Source organism: Bos taurus, chromosome 10 (genome assembly GCF_002263795.3).
Source record: "Bos taurus isolate L1 Dominette 01449 registration number 42190680 breed Hereford chromosome 10, ARS-UCD2.0, whole genome shotgun sequence".
In the NCBI taxonomy this organism is placed as follows: domain Eukaryota; kingdom Metazoa; phylum Chordata; class Mammalia; order Artiodactyla; family Bovidae; genus Bos; species Bos taurus.
In genome coordinates, this window is record NC_037337.1 from 66,924,741 (window position 1) to 66,943,638 (window position 18,898).

The 18,898-nt window shown below is 38.8% G+C and overlaps 1 protein-coding gene across 9 annotated transcripts; it reads left to right on the forward strand.

Moving 5' to 3' along the window:
- Positions 1-479: 479 nt before the first annotated feature.
- On the forward strand, positions 480-18,150 carry CDKN3 (cyclin dependent kinase inhibitor 3). Of its 9 annotated transcripts, none has more exons than NM_001040582.2 (8): positions 480-532; positions 3,367-3,449; positions 4,692-4,747; positions 5,202-5,246; positions 7,729-7,816; positions 11,667-11,698; positions 13,338-13,441; positions 17,025-17,258. In NM_001040582.2, the coding sequence occupies exons 1-8, from the start codon at positions 524-526 to the stop codon at positions 17,109-17,111; spliced, it is 504 nt and encodes a 167-aa protein (NP_001035672.1). In that variant the 5' UTR covers positions 480-523; the 3' UTR covers positions 17,112-17,258. The 9 variants fall into 9 exon arrangements, with proteins under 9 accessions (NP_001035672.1, XP_024853585.1, XP_024853586.1 ...); XM_024997817.2 differs by lacking the exon at positions 17,025-17,258 and adding an exon at positions 17,575-18,150 and having other exon boundaries at positions 484-532; positions 7,594-7,816; XM_024997818.2 differs by lacking the exon at positions 17,025-17,258 and adding an exon at positions 17,575-18,150 and having other exon boundaries at positions 484-532; positions 7,594-7,816; positions 13,341-13,441.
- Positions 18,151-18,898: the final 748 nt, after the last annotated feature.

Genomic DNA, 18,898 nt, shown 5'->3' on the forward strand with positions numbered 1-18,898 from the left:
AGGATGTGGTGTGTTTTCACAAGATGCCTCAGGCCAATGCTCCCCACCATGTCCTTAAAAAATAAGTTTAAAAAAAAATTAAGAAAACAAACAAAATTCCGTACTCGGTACCACCTTAGAACTCTGCCAAGAGGAAGCCCCACTTTCCAACATCCCCACTCCCCACTGGGCTGCCTTTAAACGATATCGCTCCGCCCCTTTCCCAGCCCCCTTTACGCTTCCAACCGGCGGGAGGAGAGAGCCTTCCCAGCCAATCACCGTTCAGCACGGCTCTCCTCCCGCGCGTCTTTCAAAGGCCTCCTACGAACCAATGAGCGGTTAGAGGCCGAGCCAGGGCGCCCGGGGGCGGAGTAAGAAACAGGAAGTGGGGGTCCGATTGGTTTTAAGAAGACGCTTCGCCCCACCTCACAGAAGGATGTACCAATGAGCTGAGTAGAGGGGCTGGCTCGGCTCGGGGCGGAGGCTGAGATACCGGTGCTGCCTAAGAGAGGTGGTGGCCGATCTGGACGTGGGGTGGCCCGCAATGAAGCCGGTGAGTGGGGCCGGGGATTGGAGGAACGGAGCCGCAGGAATGGGAGCGGTCCTGAGGCCAGTTCTTGAGCCCGGGGACAGCCCGGGCCTGGTCGCCGCACAACTCTCGCAGTAACTGTCCAGGCTAGGGGAGGCGGTGCTATCCCCGGACCTGCGAGGATGGCAGAAAGGAACAGGGTAGGTGGCTGGCCAGGGGAAGACGGACATTCGCTACGCGCCTGTTGAGGGCTGTGAGCTGTCGCATACAGGATCTCCTAAGCCTCGCGACAGCCCTGCCAGAAAGGGCTGAGTCCCATTTTAAGAAGGAAACTGAGGCGTAGAGAGCTTGTGTCTCCGTGCATCATTCAGCCTGATACCCCAGTTCCAAAGCATATCCCGGGCTGCCTGGGCCCCCTGAGAACAGTCCTCACCGCTGACGGGGAAAACTTTATGAAAGATGATTAACAAACCCCGCTTGTGGGTGTGTCACGACTGTCACCATGCCACTGGGCCACCAGGCACTGCTTCCCTTTCCCTGGCGTTCAGAATCTCTGGGCCCAAGGAAGCAGAAACGTCCAGCTCTGTTAGGATTTGTAAACCTGGGTGGGAAAGCCTGAGTGAAGGGGTCACACAAATTGAAACTCAAATCACCAAAACTGCCTTAAAGAGAAAGAAAGAAAAAGCAGGCTTAAGGACCAGAAACCCCACCTGACTCACATCACCTACCACAGGGTTGACAACCCCCTGAAGGGTCTCCCTTTGCGTTGACTTGACAATAACAATACAGACAGATCCAGAGCAACTCAAATCCACAGCCTAAATTGACTCTGTAATGTGATCTTGTAGTAACAAACAAGACCATTCTAGAATGTAGCTTCAGAGCTAGAAAAGACATTAAGTGGTTATACTTGCTAATCCCTGTGTTTCCACGTGGAGGGACATCAGCTGTCACTTGTCCCCAGAAGGGAGAGAGTGAATGATCTGATTCCTGTTTGGGAGGAGCTGAACTCAAGGAACTCATTCTTTCCTTCCCTTCTCTTCGCAGAGAGTACTTTCTAGGGTGCTGTCTGCCACAGGGTGGGGGAGGGGAGCTGAATTGTCCATCACTGCCGGTGCCTGAGTGGATAAGTCCAATTCTGAAGTGAAGAATCTACAAGCCCACCTGACCTCAGTGGGCTTAAAGCCCATCCTCCATCTCACCCTCTGTAATAAAACTGGCATATTGATCTCCATGCCTCTCCAGTGTCTCATCCCTCAGTTGGCTCCAACTAGGAAGTAGAAGAAAGGTGTGTTTTTTATTGGTCTTATAACACATCTTCCATGTAGAAATTCGTCTCACACAATTGAGTTTTGACTTCTTAGATTGGCACACAAAGTCTATCTCAATCTCTCTAGTTCAGTCATTCACAAAGTTAGGGGCAGGCTATTGCATCTATACTTTCCACCCTTGTATGGGGGTTATCTTTAGAGAAATGAGAAAGCTACTTCTTTAGCTTCCTCTCCTCTGCTCTGATGTCACAATTCCTGAATACAGCTAGCCCTCAGTATCCACAGATGCAGAGGACCAACTGTACCATTTTGTTTTTTTGTAAGGGACTTGACCATCAAGGAGAGTTATGACCAACCTAGATAGTATGTTAAAAAGCAGAGACATTACTTTGCCAACAAAGGTCCATCTAGTCAAGGCTATGGTTTTTCCAGTGGTCATGTGTGGATGTGAGAGCTGGACTGTGAAGAAAGCTGAGTACCCAAGAATTGATGCTTTTGAACTGTGGTGTTTGAGAAGACTCTTGAGAGTCCCTTGGACTGCAAGGAGATCCAACCAGTCCATTCTGAAGGAGATCAGCCCTGGGTGTTCATTGAAAGGAATGATGCTAAAGCTGAAACTCCAATACTTTGGCCACCTCATGCGAAGAGTTGACACATTGGAAAAGACTGATGCTGGGAGGGATTGGGGGCAACAGAGGATGAGATGGCTGGATGGCATCACCGACTCGATGGACATGAGTTTGAGTAGACTCTGGGAGTTGGTAATGGACAGGAAGGCCTGGCATGCTGTGATTCATAGGGTTGCAAAGAGTCAGACACAACTGAGCGACTGAACTGAACTGACCATCAGGGGATTTTGGAACCCATGATGTGTGTATGGGTGGGGCGGTGGGGTTGCTCCTGGAACCAACCAGTCCCCACTCGGATGCTGAGAGACTATACTGTACACAAGCACATGTGGTTTTAGTTTTTTGTCTTAATTGCCTTAACTTCTCTATCTGCCTGAAAACCTGCTCTTCCATCAAAATCCAACTAATGGATCTCTCTTATGTGAAGCTTTCTCCAGCTCCCTAAGCAGTCACTACCTTCTCTGCTCTGAAGGTCATAGTTTATGCTTCCATTTTAGCACTTCTAACTTTCTTGAATCTATGTACACATTGTCTCTCCAACTATACTGAAGGCAGGCTATTTAGTTTATGGATCTTTGCATCTCCAGAGCTTGGCAAATCAAAGTGTCCAAGAAGTGTTTGTGAGTGAATGAATAAATATCCTCACTTTATAGTTTTGGAAAACTGAGATCCAGTAGAAACTGACATCACTTGTCTGAGCTTATGCAGTAAGTGGCAGAGTCAAGACCAGACAACAGGCTTCTTGGTTCCCACTGCAACACTCTTTCCACTGCGTAATCCTGTAATTATTAATAGGATGGTAAACAGCAATAGTTTATTATTGATATTACTGATCTCTGATATTCCAGGTTGAATAAATTACAAATATGCCTCAGTGTGTGTTTAAGCAAGGCTGTTTTGCTAAAACTATATGCAAATATTCTTTACAGTTATTTAAAATAATTGATTTCTTTTGAAGCCTAGTTCAATGCAAACAAGTGAGTTTGACTCATCAGATGAAGAGCCTATTGAAGATGAACAGACTCCAATTCAGATATCATGGTATGTTAACATTTCTGAGAGTTAATGAGCTAAAATATTTGATGTATACAACATAATCTTTGTATAATTTAGTCTATATATTGTAAATGATTTTCTTCTGATGATTATATAATTCTTTTTATATCTATGACAGAATAAGATTTTTTGGAAGGGGGGAGGTGGGAGTGGTGGGAGTTCCATAATAGAGATTGAGAAAACCATAATAGAAATGAGTTAAGATTGCAATGACCTCCCATTTAGTACCAAAACCTTCTTATTCTTTCATGACAAAGGAATAGTGTGTGAAATATAGAATGAGATATTCTATGTTATCCTTTATTCAAATCCAGAACTACTTGCCACAGTAGTGCATCTACCAGCAGACCCTGTTTAAGATAAAAGCCATATTACCATAGATACAATAACAAGCAAATGTTTTTATAGAAAATCAGCTTCTAAATCTTAGCAGTGACTTACATCAGATTCTCTACAACCAGCAATCAAATGCTTCCTCTTATCCTTGTAAATGTAATAATCTATCAAGAGGGAAAAAGTGTTGGCCCTATAGTTATTTTATTCTGCCATCAAAAGCAATTATTTTTCATTTCCCTTTCTAAACCCCCTTCAGACTCAAAAATTTATCTAATTTTCAAAGTCAGTTAGTATTTATATGATGCCCCCTCTTTTCCTCTAAACTCATCTCTTTTGCAGACAAGGTAAGCCTCTGCCTCCTTTGTCCCTGAGTACTGCAAACTGGGAATAGGATTTCTTGGAATTATTTCATTTTAACCAAAATCCATTACGACAAAGAATAGGTGGCCTGTGGTTTTCATTCTATGAAATTGTATCTATTTAAGGAAGTCCTGTACAGAAATCTGGAGATGATATGGTCAAAATGCTCATTTTCAGCTTATTACCTAAGATTAACTAATACAAAATATCTCAGTAACATACTGCAGGGTAACTTAAGTACAGTTTATACTAGCTGTAGGTAATCTTGGCATTACTATCTTTAAGTTAGTTTAAATAAGTTTGCCACTTTTAAGACTTAAATTCAACAGAGCAAATGATAAATCCCTATTTTAAAACTCCTAGTCTTTCCAAGCCTTTTTATGGTGAACACATTGATACTTAACTGTGAATTTTTGTTTTGTGACTGCTATAAAACTTTAAAACACCTCTGTTCAGGGCCCAGCACACATGTTTATGTAAATGTCCATCTATGACTTTAAATTGAACTTGATAAAGTTTTCTTCCTTTCAGGCTACCCCTGTCACGAGTGAATTGTTCTCAGTTTCTTGGTTTATGTGCTCTTCCAGGTAGGTGACACTACTCATCTACTAGAAATAATTTTTGTGTCAACTAGCACATCATTCTCGGTACTGAAGAGTAAGAGAATTTCACAGACTATCAGCATAGGAACTCAGTTCTGGAAACCCTGTTGGTGGGCTACTGGTAAAGGAACATACGTCTATTCTTCAGCCCTCCAACTCCACATTCACAGGTCTACATTTCTGATTTACCTATCTTAAATGTAACATGGGAGTACAACGTGAGGCTAAAGACTATAGCCAGGTTCTTGTTACAGAAATCTGAATCCCTGGAATTATACTCCTAAGAAGATAAGAAATTGAAATTCACATTCAAAATGGAGTTGGTGCATATAAATGATCGTGTGTAATGATTTTCTACAGTAGCTATATATGTGTTTAAATATACTTGTTATTTATGACCAAAAACTGACTCTTTGACTTGCCTTGTCATTACTTACAGGTTGCAAATTTAAAGATGTTAGAAGAAATATCCAAAAAGATACAGGTAGGTGTAATATGAGAAAACCATCTTAACAGGTTTTTAAAAAATAATACTGAAAATCTCTTTGTCATAAAGAACAAACTGTAGTCTCTTCTGAATTTTCACAAAAATGTTCAGTATTTCATTAAGTTTCAAACTATAGACTTATTCTAATATATGAAGATGTATTTGTGAAGAGCAAAGAGAACTATCATGTACTGAACATAGTGCTGTTTTTCACTAATTGTTGTCATTTGGTACACATAAACTGTTTTTGAGGTTAGAATGTATAAGTTGGAGGGAGAAAAGTAATGTAATAGAAAACTGGAATTGCAATGCCTAGAACTTTAACATACTGTTCTTTGCAGACTTGACTGTATTGGAAATTAAGCCTGAGTTGGGAACCCAGAGGCAGTATTGAAATTGTCTATCCCAGACAGAAAATTTATAGAACCAGGGTATAGGTAGAAAAGATGGAATCGGATCTGATCTCCACATGCCCAAAGATATTCATAGCCTGAAGTTTAATAATCCTACAAATACACAGATAATCTACCCTGATTCGGCATTTATAAATTGCATGATACTAAAAATTTAGATTTTCAAAATATTTTTTTCTGGTTGACCTGGAATATCTCAAGCTTACTTGTCCTACCAATGTCCTTATAATAAACCAAAGCAAAAATGTATATATTGTTTGATTCTGATTACTATAGATTTTATAAATCTCAAAGTTCTTTCCTTGTTATCCTAGAATATCAATTTGCTAATATACTTTCTTTAATTTACCTCCCAAAAAAGACTTAAAAGACTAATAGATTAGTTGACCCTTGCAGTATTTGTAAAGATTTTCTGCTCTAGAGATATCCACCATGGTAGGCAATTTCCATTTGCAGAACAATCATTTATGTCATGAGCAAAGTAACATTTAAATCATTGGTTCAAGAAACAATCTTGAACACTTTGGAAAGCCCTATTCATTTGGAAAGGAGTTTGCAGTTTTTTACCAAAACTTTTTTTCTTCCAATGAAATCTTAAATGGAATCCAACATACAAAACAGCTAACAGTGTTTGAAGGGGGGGACCTAGACTCTCCTAGCAGCACTTCCTGTGTCCTTCCTCAGAGGCCTTTCTGGGAAAGTTGAAATCTACTCATCCAACCTAAATAATAGAAATTATTCAATGTGTACAAGAGGCAAATAGGAAATTACCTACTCTCCTAAAAATGGTTAAGTATGTCAACTACATGTTAAACCCTTTTACAAGTACAAAAGCATAATAGTATTATCTAGAACAGCTGTCCTTAGAAACATCCTGGGAGCCACAAATAGAAGCCGTATATGTACTTTGACATTTTCTAGGGGCCATGTTAAAAAAGTAAAAACAGGTAAAGTTAACTCATTTCAGTGAGTTTTAAGTATAAAACAAATTATTAATGACATAGGGGGTTTTTTGTACTGTACTTGGTCTTTGAAATCATATATGTATTTTACATTTACAATACATCTCAAATGGACTAGCCATAATTCAAGTACAGCTTTAGCATTTCATGATAAAAGTACTTTGTACTTAAATAGCTAAATGTCTTTGGATTTTGTCAGCAGGGAGAGAAAAAGAGGAATCAGATGAGCCAGAATTATTCATTATGAACCAAACGCTCTGTAGTGAACATTGCCATGAGGAAGCTCCAGTAAATAGAATGACGTGTAGTACTGCTGCTTGGTTCATATCATTACCCTGAAATTCACTAGGTCATATAATTTTCATACAGCTAATGCTTTTATTTCCTTGAAACCCTAGTTCATAAAATTAAATGCATAATTGTGTGGTACAGTGCAAACATAAGAGAGAATACAAGAGCTCAGGCACCATGGATATGCTGGAGATTTTATATACAATGCTTAGGGTGAAACAAAATAGTTTTAAACACAGCAAACAAGGTTGATTTGGTGAGAAGAAAACAGGGAAAATGTGCTATCATTCCTTCTTATTTTGAAATATTAGACGTTTTAAAATTTAGAGCAGAATTTATTATAAAAATTATTTTTCAAAGCAGCAACATAATTGACATTTCAAAATCCAATAAAAGGTATTTTGACTTATAAAGTCAGATCTCATTTTAATCATGTTTTGGTTCAGATGTTTCTAATTCCTATTTGCACGTAGTTACTTTTTACCCTAGTTTGAAGACAGATCAGCATTGTTTTAGGTTATCAATAAGGACTTCAAAGTTAACAGGTCATCATTTGTTATTTACTTAATTTGTTCAGCTTAAGGGACTTAACTCCATATTTTCCCTCCTGACTTGACTGTATTTAAATGTGTAATGTTTTGTCCATGTGTGTCCTTGTGTATCTCGGTCTATTGGCAGAAGAACTAAAGAGCTATGGTATACAAGACATATTTGTTTTCTGCACCAGAGGGGAACTATCAAAATATAGAGTTCCAAACCTTTTGGATCTCTACCATCAGTATGGAATTATCACTCATCACCATCCAATTCCAGATGGAGGGACTCCTGACATCACCAGCTGCTGTGAAATTATGGAGGAGCTTGAAATTTGCCTTAAAAATAACCGGAAAACCTTAATACAGTATGTTCTCCTTTTCTCCATATAATATGTGAGAAATGTCCCAGTCAAAAATGATTTCTCAAATTACTGCATCCGTATGCACTTATTACCTACCTTATATTTCCTTGCAAAGATTTAAAGGAGGTAACACATGAAAAGTCCTGCACAATGCCTGGCACAGAGCAAGCACTCAGATATTTGCCATGATGATTTTTGAAGAGTAAGGACAATGAATGAGTAGATTGGGAAATTTTTAGACTAGGGTAACAGGCTTTTTTTTTTTCTTTTTCCTTTTGCCTTAGACCTTTACTCATAATTTGGGGACACTATCCTTTCCAAAAAGGTCAGGGTGTCATTCTTGTTACATAACACCACCTTAACTATCAGTCGACCTTTCAGTTACTTTCTTCCAACAGCAAGAAAGTCAATTTTTAAAAACATTAGCAGCAAAGGAATCATCCCTAACCCATGAGCAATCCTAAAAACAGGACTTGAAAATTTTATTTGATGATATGAATTTGCTACCTGAAAGAAAGAGAAAAGAGACTCGCAATTTTTGTCAGTGGTTGTACATAAGCTACTGGTATCAAAGTTTAAAACAAAATGAATTAAGGGAGAAAAAAGGGAGAGAAGAAAAAAGCTTGGAGAAAGGAAGAGAGTGACGATCAGCAGTAGACAGTAGCACTGCAAAGACTCGAAGTGGTGTCGTGGAAAGTAACGTAGTTACGCCAGAGGTGAGCCCCACAAAGCAGAGGGGAACCAGCTACAGAGAGAAAACCAGTCCTTCTTTGTGATTGCATTTTTTTTTTTTTCTTTTTTGATATCTTAGTCTGTGTAATCCTTTCTGGAACAACATAGAACATTAAGTAGTGAGATACCTCAAAAGCTCTAAGGTCACTGCTGTGGGCTAGAAAGTATACAAACTACACCAAATAACACAGTCTCAGGGTACCTACTGAAAGAGCAAGCCCAGCCAGCTTCTCTTGCCTTAGATCAAGAGTTCTGGGGCTTCACACCAATAGTTTATGTTTTTAAAAACAAGCCAACCTAGTACAGAGGTCTTTGGGAACACACATCTGTCTATCACCAAACTAAACCCTGATGTAGAGAACTGTAAAGCAGGGGAGAGAGAACTAGAAGTCATTTTATATACTACAGTTTCCAAATTTACTCTATAGAAAAGCATCACCTCTCATCTAGTACTAACTGTAGAAACAAAATTTTAGAATAAATACAGTTATCTATGATAAATTTGCTGATAAGTCTAAGTAAAATAGCATTAGATACATGGAGCTGGTGAAAAAATAATTTACAATTTGGGGACCCATTTTTCAAACAAATTCTGTAATTTTTTTTTTTTCCAAATCTTTGAAAGCTTCTGCCGAAAGATTACTAGAAATCAAACTAGCTCAGTTTAGAGAAGCTTAAAAAAATTCTACTCTAGCAGGTTCCAGCAAACCAAATGCTCTGATGTTTGAACACAAACAAGATGGAAAGGTGAATGGGCAGTCTTGCTTATGTCGAATACTTCAGGCTCCCATAAAATAAAGCATCTGATGACTAGAAATTTTCATTATCCTAGACTTTTCAAAAGTGTCCCTACAGTGACTAATGTTTGTTCAGACAAAGAAGATTTTCTATTCATTCTCCCATCCTTGAGTGCCGACATTGCTAGACAGCTCTAGAGTTTATTCCTCAGAAACAGCATCTGGTAAAATTTTTTTCCTGTTCTGTTTTCTATCTGTGCTGCCTGACTGCTTTCCTGGGACTTTTTTGCTCCTTTATAAATTCAGTGCCTATTGTATTATACCATTTCCTAGGGCTGTTTTAACAGAGCACCACACATTGGGTAGCTTAAAAAACAGAAATTTATTCCCACCCAGGTCTAAAGGCTTGAAGTCCAAAATCAAGGTGCCAGCAGAACGATGCTCCCTCTGAGACCCTGGGTAGATTCCTTCCTGTCTTGTTCCTATCTTCTGGTAGTGGCTGGCAATCCTTGGCATACTCTGGCTTGTAATTGCATCACTCCACTCCCTGCCTCTCTCATCACATGACAGAGTGTCTGTGTTTTCATATGGAGTTTCCTCTTAGAAGGACGCCACTCATAGTGGATTGGGGTTCCTTGGTGACTCAGACAGTAAAGAATCCACCTGCAATACAGGACACCCAGGTTCAATCGTTGGGTCAGGAAGATCCCCTGGAGAAGGGAACGGCAACCCACTCCAGTATTCTTGCCTGGAGAATTCCAAAGACAGAAAAGCCTGCCAGGCTACAGACCATGGGGTTGCAAAAAGTCAGACACGACTGAGCAACTAACCAAATTTACAAATAAGGTCACATTCATTGTACCAGAGATTAGGTACATATCTTTTCAGGGACACACTTCAACCCAGTGTATGAAGCATTGTATATGAAATATTATGAATACAAAGCATACACTCTGAGATGCAGTTTCACCCTCAAAGAAACCACAGCTGACGCTATCACACAAGTGTAGTAACACTCAAACAGATGTATGCACGGCAGTACACAAAATGGCAGCGCTTTCTGTGGGGGGACAGAGGCACTTCAGAAGTTGAAATTTGAGCTAGATTTTTAAGGATAAGTAGGAAGCAACCAAACAGAGGAGGAAAGATAAAGGCAGCAAGAGTTATAAGTGGTACCTTTTAATCCTACAGAAAGCCACTGAAATAGTCTCTTTCTGTCTTTATACAGTAGAGCCTCATCTCTGAAACAGGCCTATAGCCAGGACACTGTAGAAAGCAAGTTCATCAGCTACCCAGGGGTCAGTACCTGTTTGATCCCATCTCCTCCTGTCACAGGACACACATCCACAGTTCTGTCAATGTATACACCACTGTGACTGATGGACTTGATGAGTTGTCAGCACCTAAATGGAATCAGTACACTCTCTTAGAAAAGTCAGGAAGTCTAATACACTTTTTTAGGATCTTTGAAACTGATTAAAGTGAATGTTTTCACTGCTTTAAGAATTGATCCTCATTTTCCTAGAAAATCCAGTTACATAGAATTGCTCATTTCTTCACAATGCTACATAACAGCAGCTAATGTTCATTTCTTTCTTACTCTGTGCCAAGCTCTGTTGTAAGCTTTACAAATGTTACCCATTCAATCCTCACTATGACATAGATACTGTTGCTGTCCCCATCTTATAGGTGAAAAGCCTGAGGCCAGAGAGGTTAAATAACTGAGGCTGACACATCTAATAAGTGAGAGTCATGATTCTCAGCCCCAGGCCATGGGGCTCCGGAGCCCAAGCTCTAAACCTACAGGATGCACAACCTCTGTACTCTTATTACATGACTGAAGAGTTATTTATATGGATTTGTCTCCATATAAACAAAACTACTAAGGTTTTGTTTAGAGAAAAATAGAGGCAGGTGGTAAAACTACTCTGATATCTATCAATTTAGTAACATGTTACACTCCTCAGATGTTGAAAGTGAAGGTGGCTCACGACTCTGTGACCCCATGGAATTATCTAGGCCAGAATACTGGAGTGGATAGCTGTTCCCTTCTCCAGGTGATCTTCTCAACCCAGGGATCGAACCCAGGTCTTCCACATTGCAGGCAGATTCTTTACCAGCTGAACTACCAGATGTTGCAAGAGGTCAATAAAAAGGTTTTGCTTTCCTTGGCCCTTTGAGGTATACAGAATACCTCCCAGCAAATACATAAGCATACTTTGCTCTTGACTGATTCATTCAAAGATACTTATTAATCTCCAAGGGTACAAGGCACTGTGCTAGGCATTAGACTAGAAATAGAAGGCAGAAAGAGCAAGTCTCTGGTTATGATTGTTGGGATGGAATAAAAATGTACAAACTTCAAAACTGTATTTCCCTTTCAGCTGTTATGGAGGACTTGGGAGATCTTGTCTTGGTAAGAAATATATTTCCATTATTCAGTTTTTGTTTTTTACCTCAAAGTAGGAAAACTTATTTTTCTGGGCCATATGCTCACTTTGTATGAAAATCAGACAAAACATAATATATGTCTACTAAGACCCAAAGGATTATTTAAGGCCCTACATTTAGTGTTCCTTAGAAATCTTGGGTGAGAGTGGAGTGGGAGGTGTTTTCAGCATTGTTTTAGAGGATTCTGGAAAACAATTTTTGTGTCTTAGCACCTGCCTTCTTGTGTTTTACTTTCTAATATCTTCCCTATGCAGGTATTATGATACAGTAACTTCTAAATATCCATGGGTAACATAAGCATAGAAACCTTAGTTACATGGTAACTTTAAACTTTTCAAAAGTATGTTGGAAAAATAGCTAATGAAGTAACACAGTGGGAGTAACAATTATTCCTTTTAGTGTTGGACAGTATCAAAATTACAAACTTTTGTGTAAAGATACTATCAGGATGAAAAGACAACCCACAGAATGGGAGAAAACATTTGCAAACCATGTATCTGATAAGGGACTTACCTAGAGTACATAAAGAACTCTTACAACTCAATAAAAAGACAGACAACCCAGTTAAAAACTGGGCAAAGGATATGAGCAGACATTTCTCCAAACAAAATACACAAATCACTAATTAGCACACAGAAAAATGCTCAACATCTTAGTTATCGGAGAAATGCAAATCAAAACCACAATGAGATACCACCTAACACCCATTAGAATGGCTATTATCCAAAAAATGGAAAGCAAGAGTTGGCAAGGGTGTAGAACAACTGGAAACTTACTACTCTGCTGCTTGGAATGAAAAATGGTGCAGCTGCTTTGGAAAATAGCCAGGCAGTCCCTTCTCCTCCTTACCCATCGTCCAACCCAGCAATTTCACTCCTAAGTATATATCCAAAAGAAATGAAAACATGTTCATACAAAACTTATGAACATTTATAGCCATATTATTTATGACAGCCAAAAAATGGAAAAGCTTAAATGTCCACATCAACTGACAAATGGATAAACAAAATGTATAGCCATACAGTGGAATATTATTCAGCTATAAAAAAGGAATGAAGTACATGCCACCAAATGTAAATATCTTGAACACATAATGCTAAGTGAAAGAAGTCAGTCACTAAAGACAACATATGATTCCCTTTATTTGAAATGTCTAGAATAGGCAAATCCATAAAGACAGAAAGTAGATTAAATGTTGCTTAGGGGAGGGGTGACAGGATGATGAGTGATGGGGGATGATAACAAAAGGGTACAGGGTTTCTTCCTGAGGTAATGAAAATATTCTGAAACTGTGGCAATGGCTGCACTAAAATCCACTAAATTATACACTTTCGATGAATGAATTGTGAGATATGAATTTTAATCAAAGTTTTAATAAAAAAGAATGAAGCCAGTGTTAAATTTTAATTCAACTGCAGTCATTTAAAATCATAATTTAACTATCAAAAACACACACTAAAAAGTCTTAGTCTTAGTTCATTTCAAACAATTACAGCAAACTCAGTCTTCTGCACAACAGAAGTCTAAACTAAATATGAACTGTTGCACCCCATCGTCAGTTTATAATATATGTAATATACGCTTTTTCTCTCATGTTCTGTTAGTAGCTGCTTGTCTCCTCCTATACCTGTCGGACACAGTATCACCACAGCAAGCCATCGACAGCCTGAGGGACCTGAGAGGATCTGGAGCGATACAGACCATAAAAGTAAGAAGGGTGACTGTTCTCATGAGGCTGCGGTTAGCGATGAACTGTCACAGTGCAACACGTCCTCAAAGGGGCCATGAAAATCCAAAGCATCCTGTTATCCATGTATCACCTGTTTATATTTTGACTTTTTAAATTTACATTTAAATAAGTTCAGCTTTTCCAAACAAAATAATGAAAAATTGTGAACTTTCCAGTTTATTCTTCCAGGATCCATTCCTTTTCAGTTTTGCCCATTCAGTTCTGGGAATGAATTCTGTCACCTGGAAAAATGAGGCAATTTTTACTATAAAATTGGTAGTTTCCTGGGTAGACTTTTGACCTAAAAGTAGCTCATGAAGATCCTCTTATGGTATCATTAAACATTTAACAAACACAGATGAATGACTAATAGAAAAAAAAAAAGTAAGGTCATTCTAGTTATCCTTTGCTGTGACTAACCAAAGTGACATCTTTCCATTTACTTTCTCTTTAAAACCAAAAACACTGAGTAGCAGTGCCCCAAGGATATTACTGATTTGTAGATCTGTCATGCCAACAGAAAAATACACCCAACTGAATGCAGAGTTCCAGAAAATAGCAAGGAGAGATAAGAAAGCCTTCTTAAGTAACCATGAAAAGAAACAGCGGAAAACAATAGAATGGGAAGACTAGAGATCTCTTTTAAGAAAAATTGGAGTTACCAAGGGAACATTTCATTCAAAGATGGGCACAATAAAGGACAGAAACGGTATGGACCTAACAGAAGCAGAAGATATTAAGAAGAGGTGGCAAGAATACACAGAAGAACTATACAAAAAAGATATTAATGACCCAGATAACCACAATGGTGTGCTCACCTAGAGCCAGACATCCTGGAGCGTGAAGTCAAGTGGATCTTAGGAAGCATTACTACAAACAAAACTAGTGGAGGTAATGGAATCCCAGCTGAGCTTTAAAAGGTGATGCTGTTAAACTGCTATACTCATTATGCCAGCAAATTTGGAAAACTCAGCAGTGGCCACAGGACTGGAAAAGGTCAGTTTTCATTTCAGTCCCAAAGAAAAGCAACGCCAAAGAATGTTCAAATTACCATACAATTACACTCATCTCACATGCCAGCAAGATTTTGCTCAAAACCCTTCAAGCTAGGCTTCAGCAGTATGTGAACCCAGAACCTCCAGATGTACAAGCTGGATTAGGAAAGGCAGAGGAACCAGAGATCAAATCTCCAACATACACTGCATCATAGAAAAAGCAAGGGAATTAAAAAAAAAAAAAAAATCTACTTCTGCTTCACTGACTATGCTAAAGCCTTTGACTGTGGATCACAAGCAGCTGTGGAAAATTCTTAAAGAGATGGGAATACCAGGCCACCTTACCTTCCTCCCGAGAAACCTGTATGCTGAAAAGAAGCAAGTTAGAACTGGACATGGAACAACAGACTGGTTCCAAATTGGGAAAGGAGTACATCAAGGCTGTATATTGTCACCCTGCTTATTTATGCAGAGTACATCATGCAAAATGCTGGTGAATAACAAACTGGAATCAAGATTGCCAGGAGAAATATTAGCAACTTCAGATACGCAGGTTATACCACTTTAATGGCAGAAAGTGAAGAGAAACTATAAAGAGTCTCTTGATGAAGGTGTAAGAGAGCCTATCACTTCTTGGCAAATAGATGGGGGAAATGTGGAAACAGTGTCAGATTTCATTTTCTTGGGCTCCAAAATCAATGCAGACGGTGACTGCAGTCACTAAATTAAAAGATGCTTGCTCTTTGGAAGAATAGCTATGTCAAACCTAGACACGGCTTTTTAAAACTTTGGAAAACTCAGCAGTGACAGAGTTTTAAAAAGCAGAGACATCACTTTGCTGACAAAGGTCTGTATAGTCAAAGCGATGGTTTTTCCAATAGTCAGGAATGGATGTGAGAGTTGGACCATAAAGAAGGCCGAGTGCCAAAGAATTAACACTTTCAAACTGTGGTGCTGGAGAAGACTCTTGAGAGTCCCTTGGACCAGTCAATCCTAAAGGAAATCAACCCTGAATATTCATTGGAAGGGGTGATGCTGAAGCCGAAGCTCCAATACTTCAGCCACCTGATGAGAAGAGCTGGCTCACTGGAAAAGACTAATGCTGGGAAAAATTGAGGGCAAGGGAAAGGGGGTCACAGAGGATGAGATGGTTGGATGGCATCACTGATTCAATGGACATGAGTTTGAGGAAACTCAGGGAGATAGTTATGGACAGAGAAGCATGGCATGCAGCAGTTCATGGGGTTGCAAAGAGTTGGACACGACTTAGTGACAGAACAACAATGCTAACTTGCCTTCCTTTCCCAGTTACCTGGTCTCAGCTTTAGGACTAAGTCAGAGGAGCAGGTTCTGAAAACAGAAGCTCCCTCTTGTTACCTGTCAAAATCAAATGATGCTTCAAATTTAAGATATTCCCAAGTGTCTCTTTGACAAGAACAAATTACATGGACAAACATAATGTATATGTGTGTGTATATGAGTGTTTTGCATCTTTAATCTTAACCCTACATTAATATGGGCTATTTATCACCTCAGCATTCTGGGGCAAACATGGTTTTTCCAGCTCTATGCTGATATAAGTTAAGTTAGCAGTATGCAAGCCCAACTTCTCAATAGTAATACAAAATGAGATTTGGGGCAGGGAAAGAATATCCTCTGGGCAGCTGTTAAAACTCCAAATGAATTAATTAAAGAATCTATTTTGCTTATCTGTTAAGATTAGTAATTTTATTTCAGTATTTTCTATTATGAAAATTGTTCCAAAATGATTTTATCATCACAAAAAGCAGACAACTAAGGCTTCTGTAAACCAATAAATAGATTTTTCTTGAATGTACTGTTAATTGCTGCAGACAGTGCCCTTCCCTGTGGACTTACTCCCCAGGAGAAAATGCATTAGAAATAGAATACCAGACCTGGTTTCCATCCCTGGGTTGGGAAGATCCCCTGAAGGGAACAGCTTCCCACTCCAGTATTCTGGCCTAAAGAATTCCACGGGGTTGCAAAGAGTCGGACACAACTGATAGACTTTCCCTTTCACTTCATGTGTTTAATCTTGTTTGCTCCTGCCAGTAAAGGGAAAAATGATTTTACAGACGTAAAATGCTCATCTGTATTTCATGATAGCTGCTATTTTTTCGAGATTTTTAAAGCAAGTTTTTCACACTGTATATAGCTTTTGTTGTTGTTTAGTCACTAAGTCATGCCCAACTCTTTGCAACCCCATGGACTGTCACCCTCCAGGCTGCTCTGGCCATGGGATTTCCCAGGCAAGAAAACTGGCGTGGGTTGCCATGCCCTCCTCCAGGGGATCTTCCTGACCTAGAGATCGACCTCGGGTCTTCTGCATTGTAGGTGGATTCTTTACCACTGGGCCATGAAGGAAGCCCTGTACGTAGCTTCACTGGAAGATAAAACTTCCCCAAGATGTAAATACCTCCTTACCCAAAAGGATGTAGAATCATTTTTACCAAGTATTATTTTGATTCCTGATTCCAACTAGTATCATGACTACTCTGGCAATTAGCTTTCTACAATGTATTTCAGTGTATCTTTACTTTTTTCAGCAATATAATTATCTTCATGAGTTCCGGGACAAGCTAGCTGCACACCTTTCATCAAGAAATTCACTATCAAGATCTGTATCTAGATAAAAGAACTTCAAATTGCATATATATATGACCATGTCTGAAATTTGAGTTCTCTAATAGCATTTGTATTGAAACTACTAGTGTTATCAAACTGAATGTAATGAATGTAAATGTACATGTGCAGATATTCCTAAAGATTTTACTGACAAATTTCATTGTGTCTCTTTCATATCTTATAGGAGATAGAAAAACTGTTAAAAAAAAAACTGTTAAAAACTTTAAAAAAATACACCAGCTGTTCTGCTGTATTTTACCTAGAGGTAATGCTGAAAAACAGCATATGGGAAAATATATTTTTATTTTTTTACCACATTCTTACCTCATATTATTATTGGTAACTGCTGGGTGGCATATGACATAGTAACACCTATGAAAATTGCTACAAGCACCCAGGCTAAAATTATTTAAATAACTCTTACCCTCTATTCCTCTGAAAATTTCTCCCATTGTTTTCTCTACTTCACAGATATATAGAATTGTGAATTTGTCACCTCCCTCCCAATGCCAGATCATCCCCAATCCCCAACAAGTGTTTATCCAGCAGTTGCTGGAATTTTCCAAGAGGAGGAATTCATTGGTTCAGACAGCTGCTATTTTTTACAGCATTGTTTTTTTAACCCTAGGAACTGCAATGGAATGAATTTAATACCTCTTTCACATTTATTTTATAAAGCACTTACCTAAAGTTTAAGTCTCCAGTTTTCTCACTCCTTCACTTCACTCGCTGTTACCTGTGTCTTTGTCTTTAAATTTCACGCTGAGCTACCGAAAGCAAGCATCTGCAGACAAGGATCATACCTTGAGTCAAAGTCACCTGTTTTAAGAGACGTCAGCAGTTTCAGTGCTGCAGAATCCCACGGCTCCCTTGGCTACTGGTAGTCAAGAAGGTGACCAACAGAGGAGGCACTTCCAGACAAGCAAAGCGTATTTCACCACATCAACCCTAATCTGTAAATAGTCGTATAATTACCAAAAGTCTTACTGTCTCTCACTCTTCTTGCCCTGATGAGCTACTAATCTCATTAAAGAATACTTTAAAACATTTACTAGCACTGTTTGGGAACTTCAGACCAGAGGCTCAGAATGTACCATAATATAAAAATCAACGTTTTAAAACTTTAGAACTTAAGGTTTTCGTTCTAAGACTCTTAAGGAAGACGGGAGAATCACATATCCTTAAGGATTTCCGACCGAAGATAGTAAATGCCAAAAGTTATAACAAGGAAGTTATTTAAGTACCGGCTGCAGTAATAGATTGAGCTTTCTCATGATTTTGTTGTTATAACCAAGTACCATTTAAAATCACTACATTAAGCTTTAAACAGTCACTGAAATTGACATTACCAAATCTTATTATCAGCTTTCTCCCAATATATAGGTTACTCATAAATATCTAAAAATAGCAGAAAAAAATATTAGCATGGACTAATCAAATCCTTTAATCAGTTGAATTTTCAAAGTACATGCATCTCAATTTCCACTGCCAAGAAGTGCTAGTTAAGCCTTCCACAATAAAATGCTTGACTATTTTACTAAGTATAAGGAAAAACATCAATTATTCCATAACAAACATGGGATGTCACTATTCAAATATAATTATCCAATAAAGTTTAATAACATGTAATTCCAACATTCTTGAAAAAGAATTTTCTCTGGTTAATCTACAGGACAGCCCTCAAAACAATGAGGGAAGGGAGGCAGAGAGACCTACTGGAATCCTGGTCATACACAAGCCAGTTAGTTGCCGAAATAGAATCAACACACAAAACTCAACCGTTATCCACAAACTA

Coding starts and splice junctions, on each gene's coding strand:
- CDKN3 (XM_024997817.2), top strand. Junction 11,699..13,337: donor ACTTGGGAGATCTTGTCTTG/GTAAGAAATATA, acceptor ATGTTCTGTTAG/TAGCTGCTTGTCTCCTCCTA. Junction 13,442..17,574: donor GAGCGATACAGACCATAAAA/GTAAGAAGGGTG, acceptor TCTACTTCACAG/ATATATAGAATTGTGAATTT.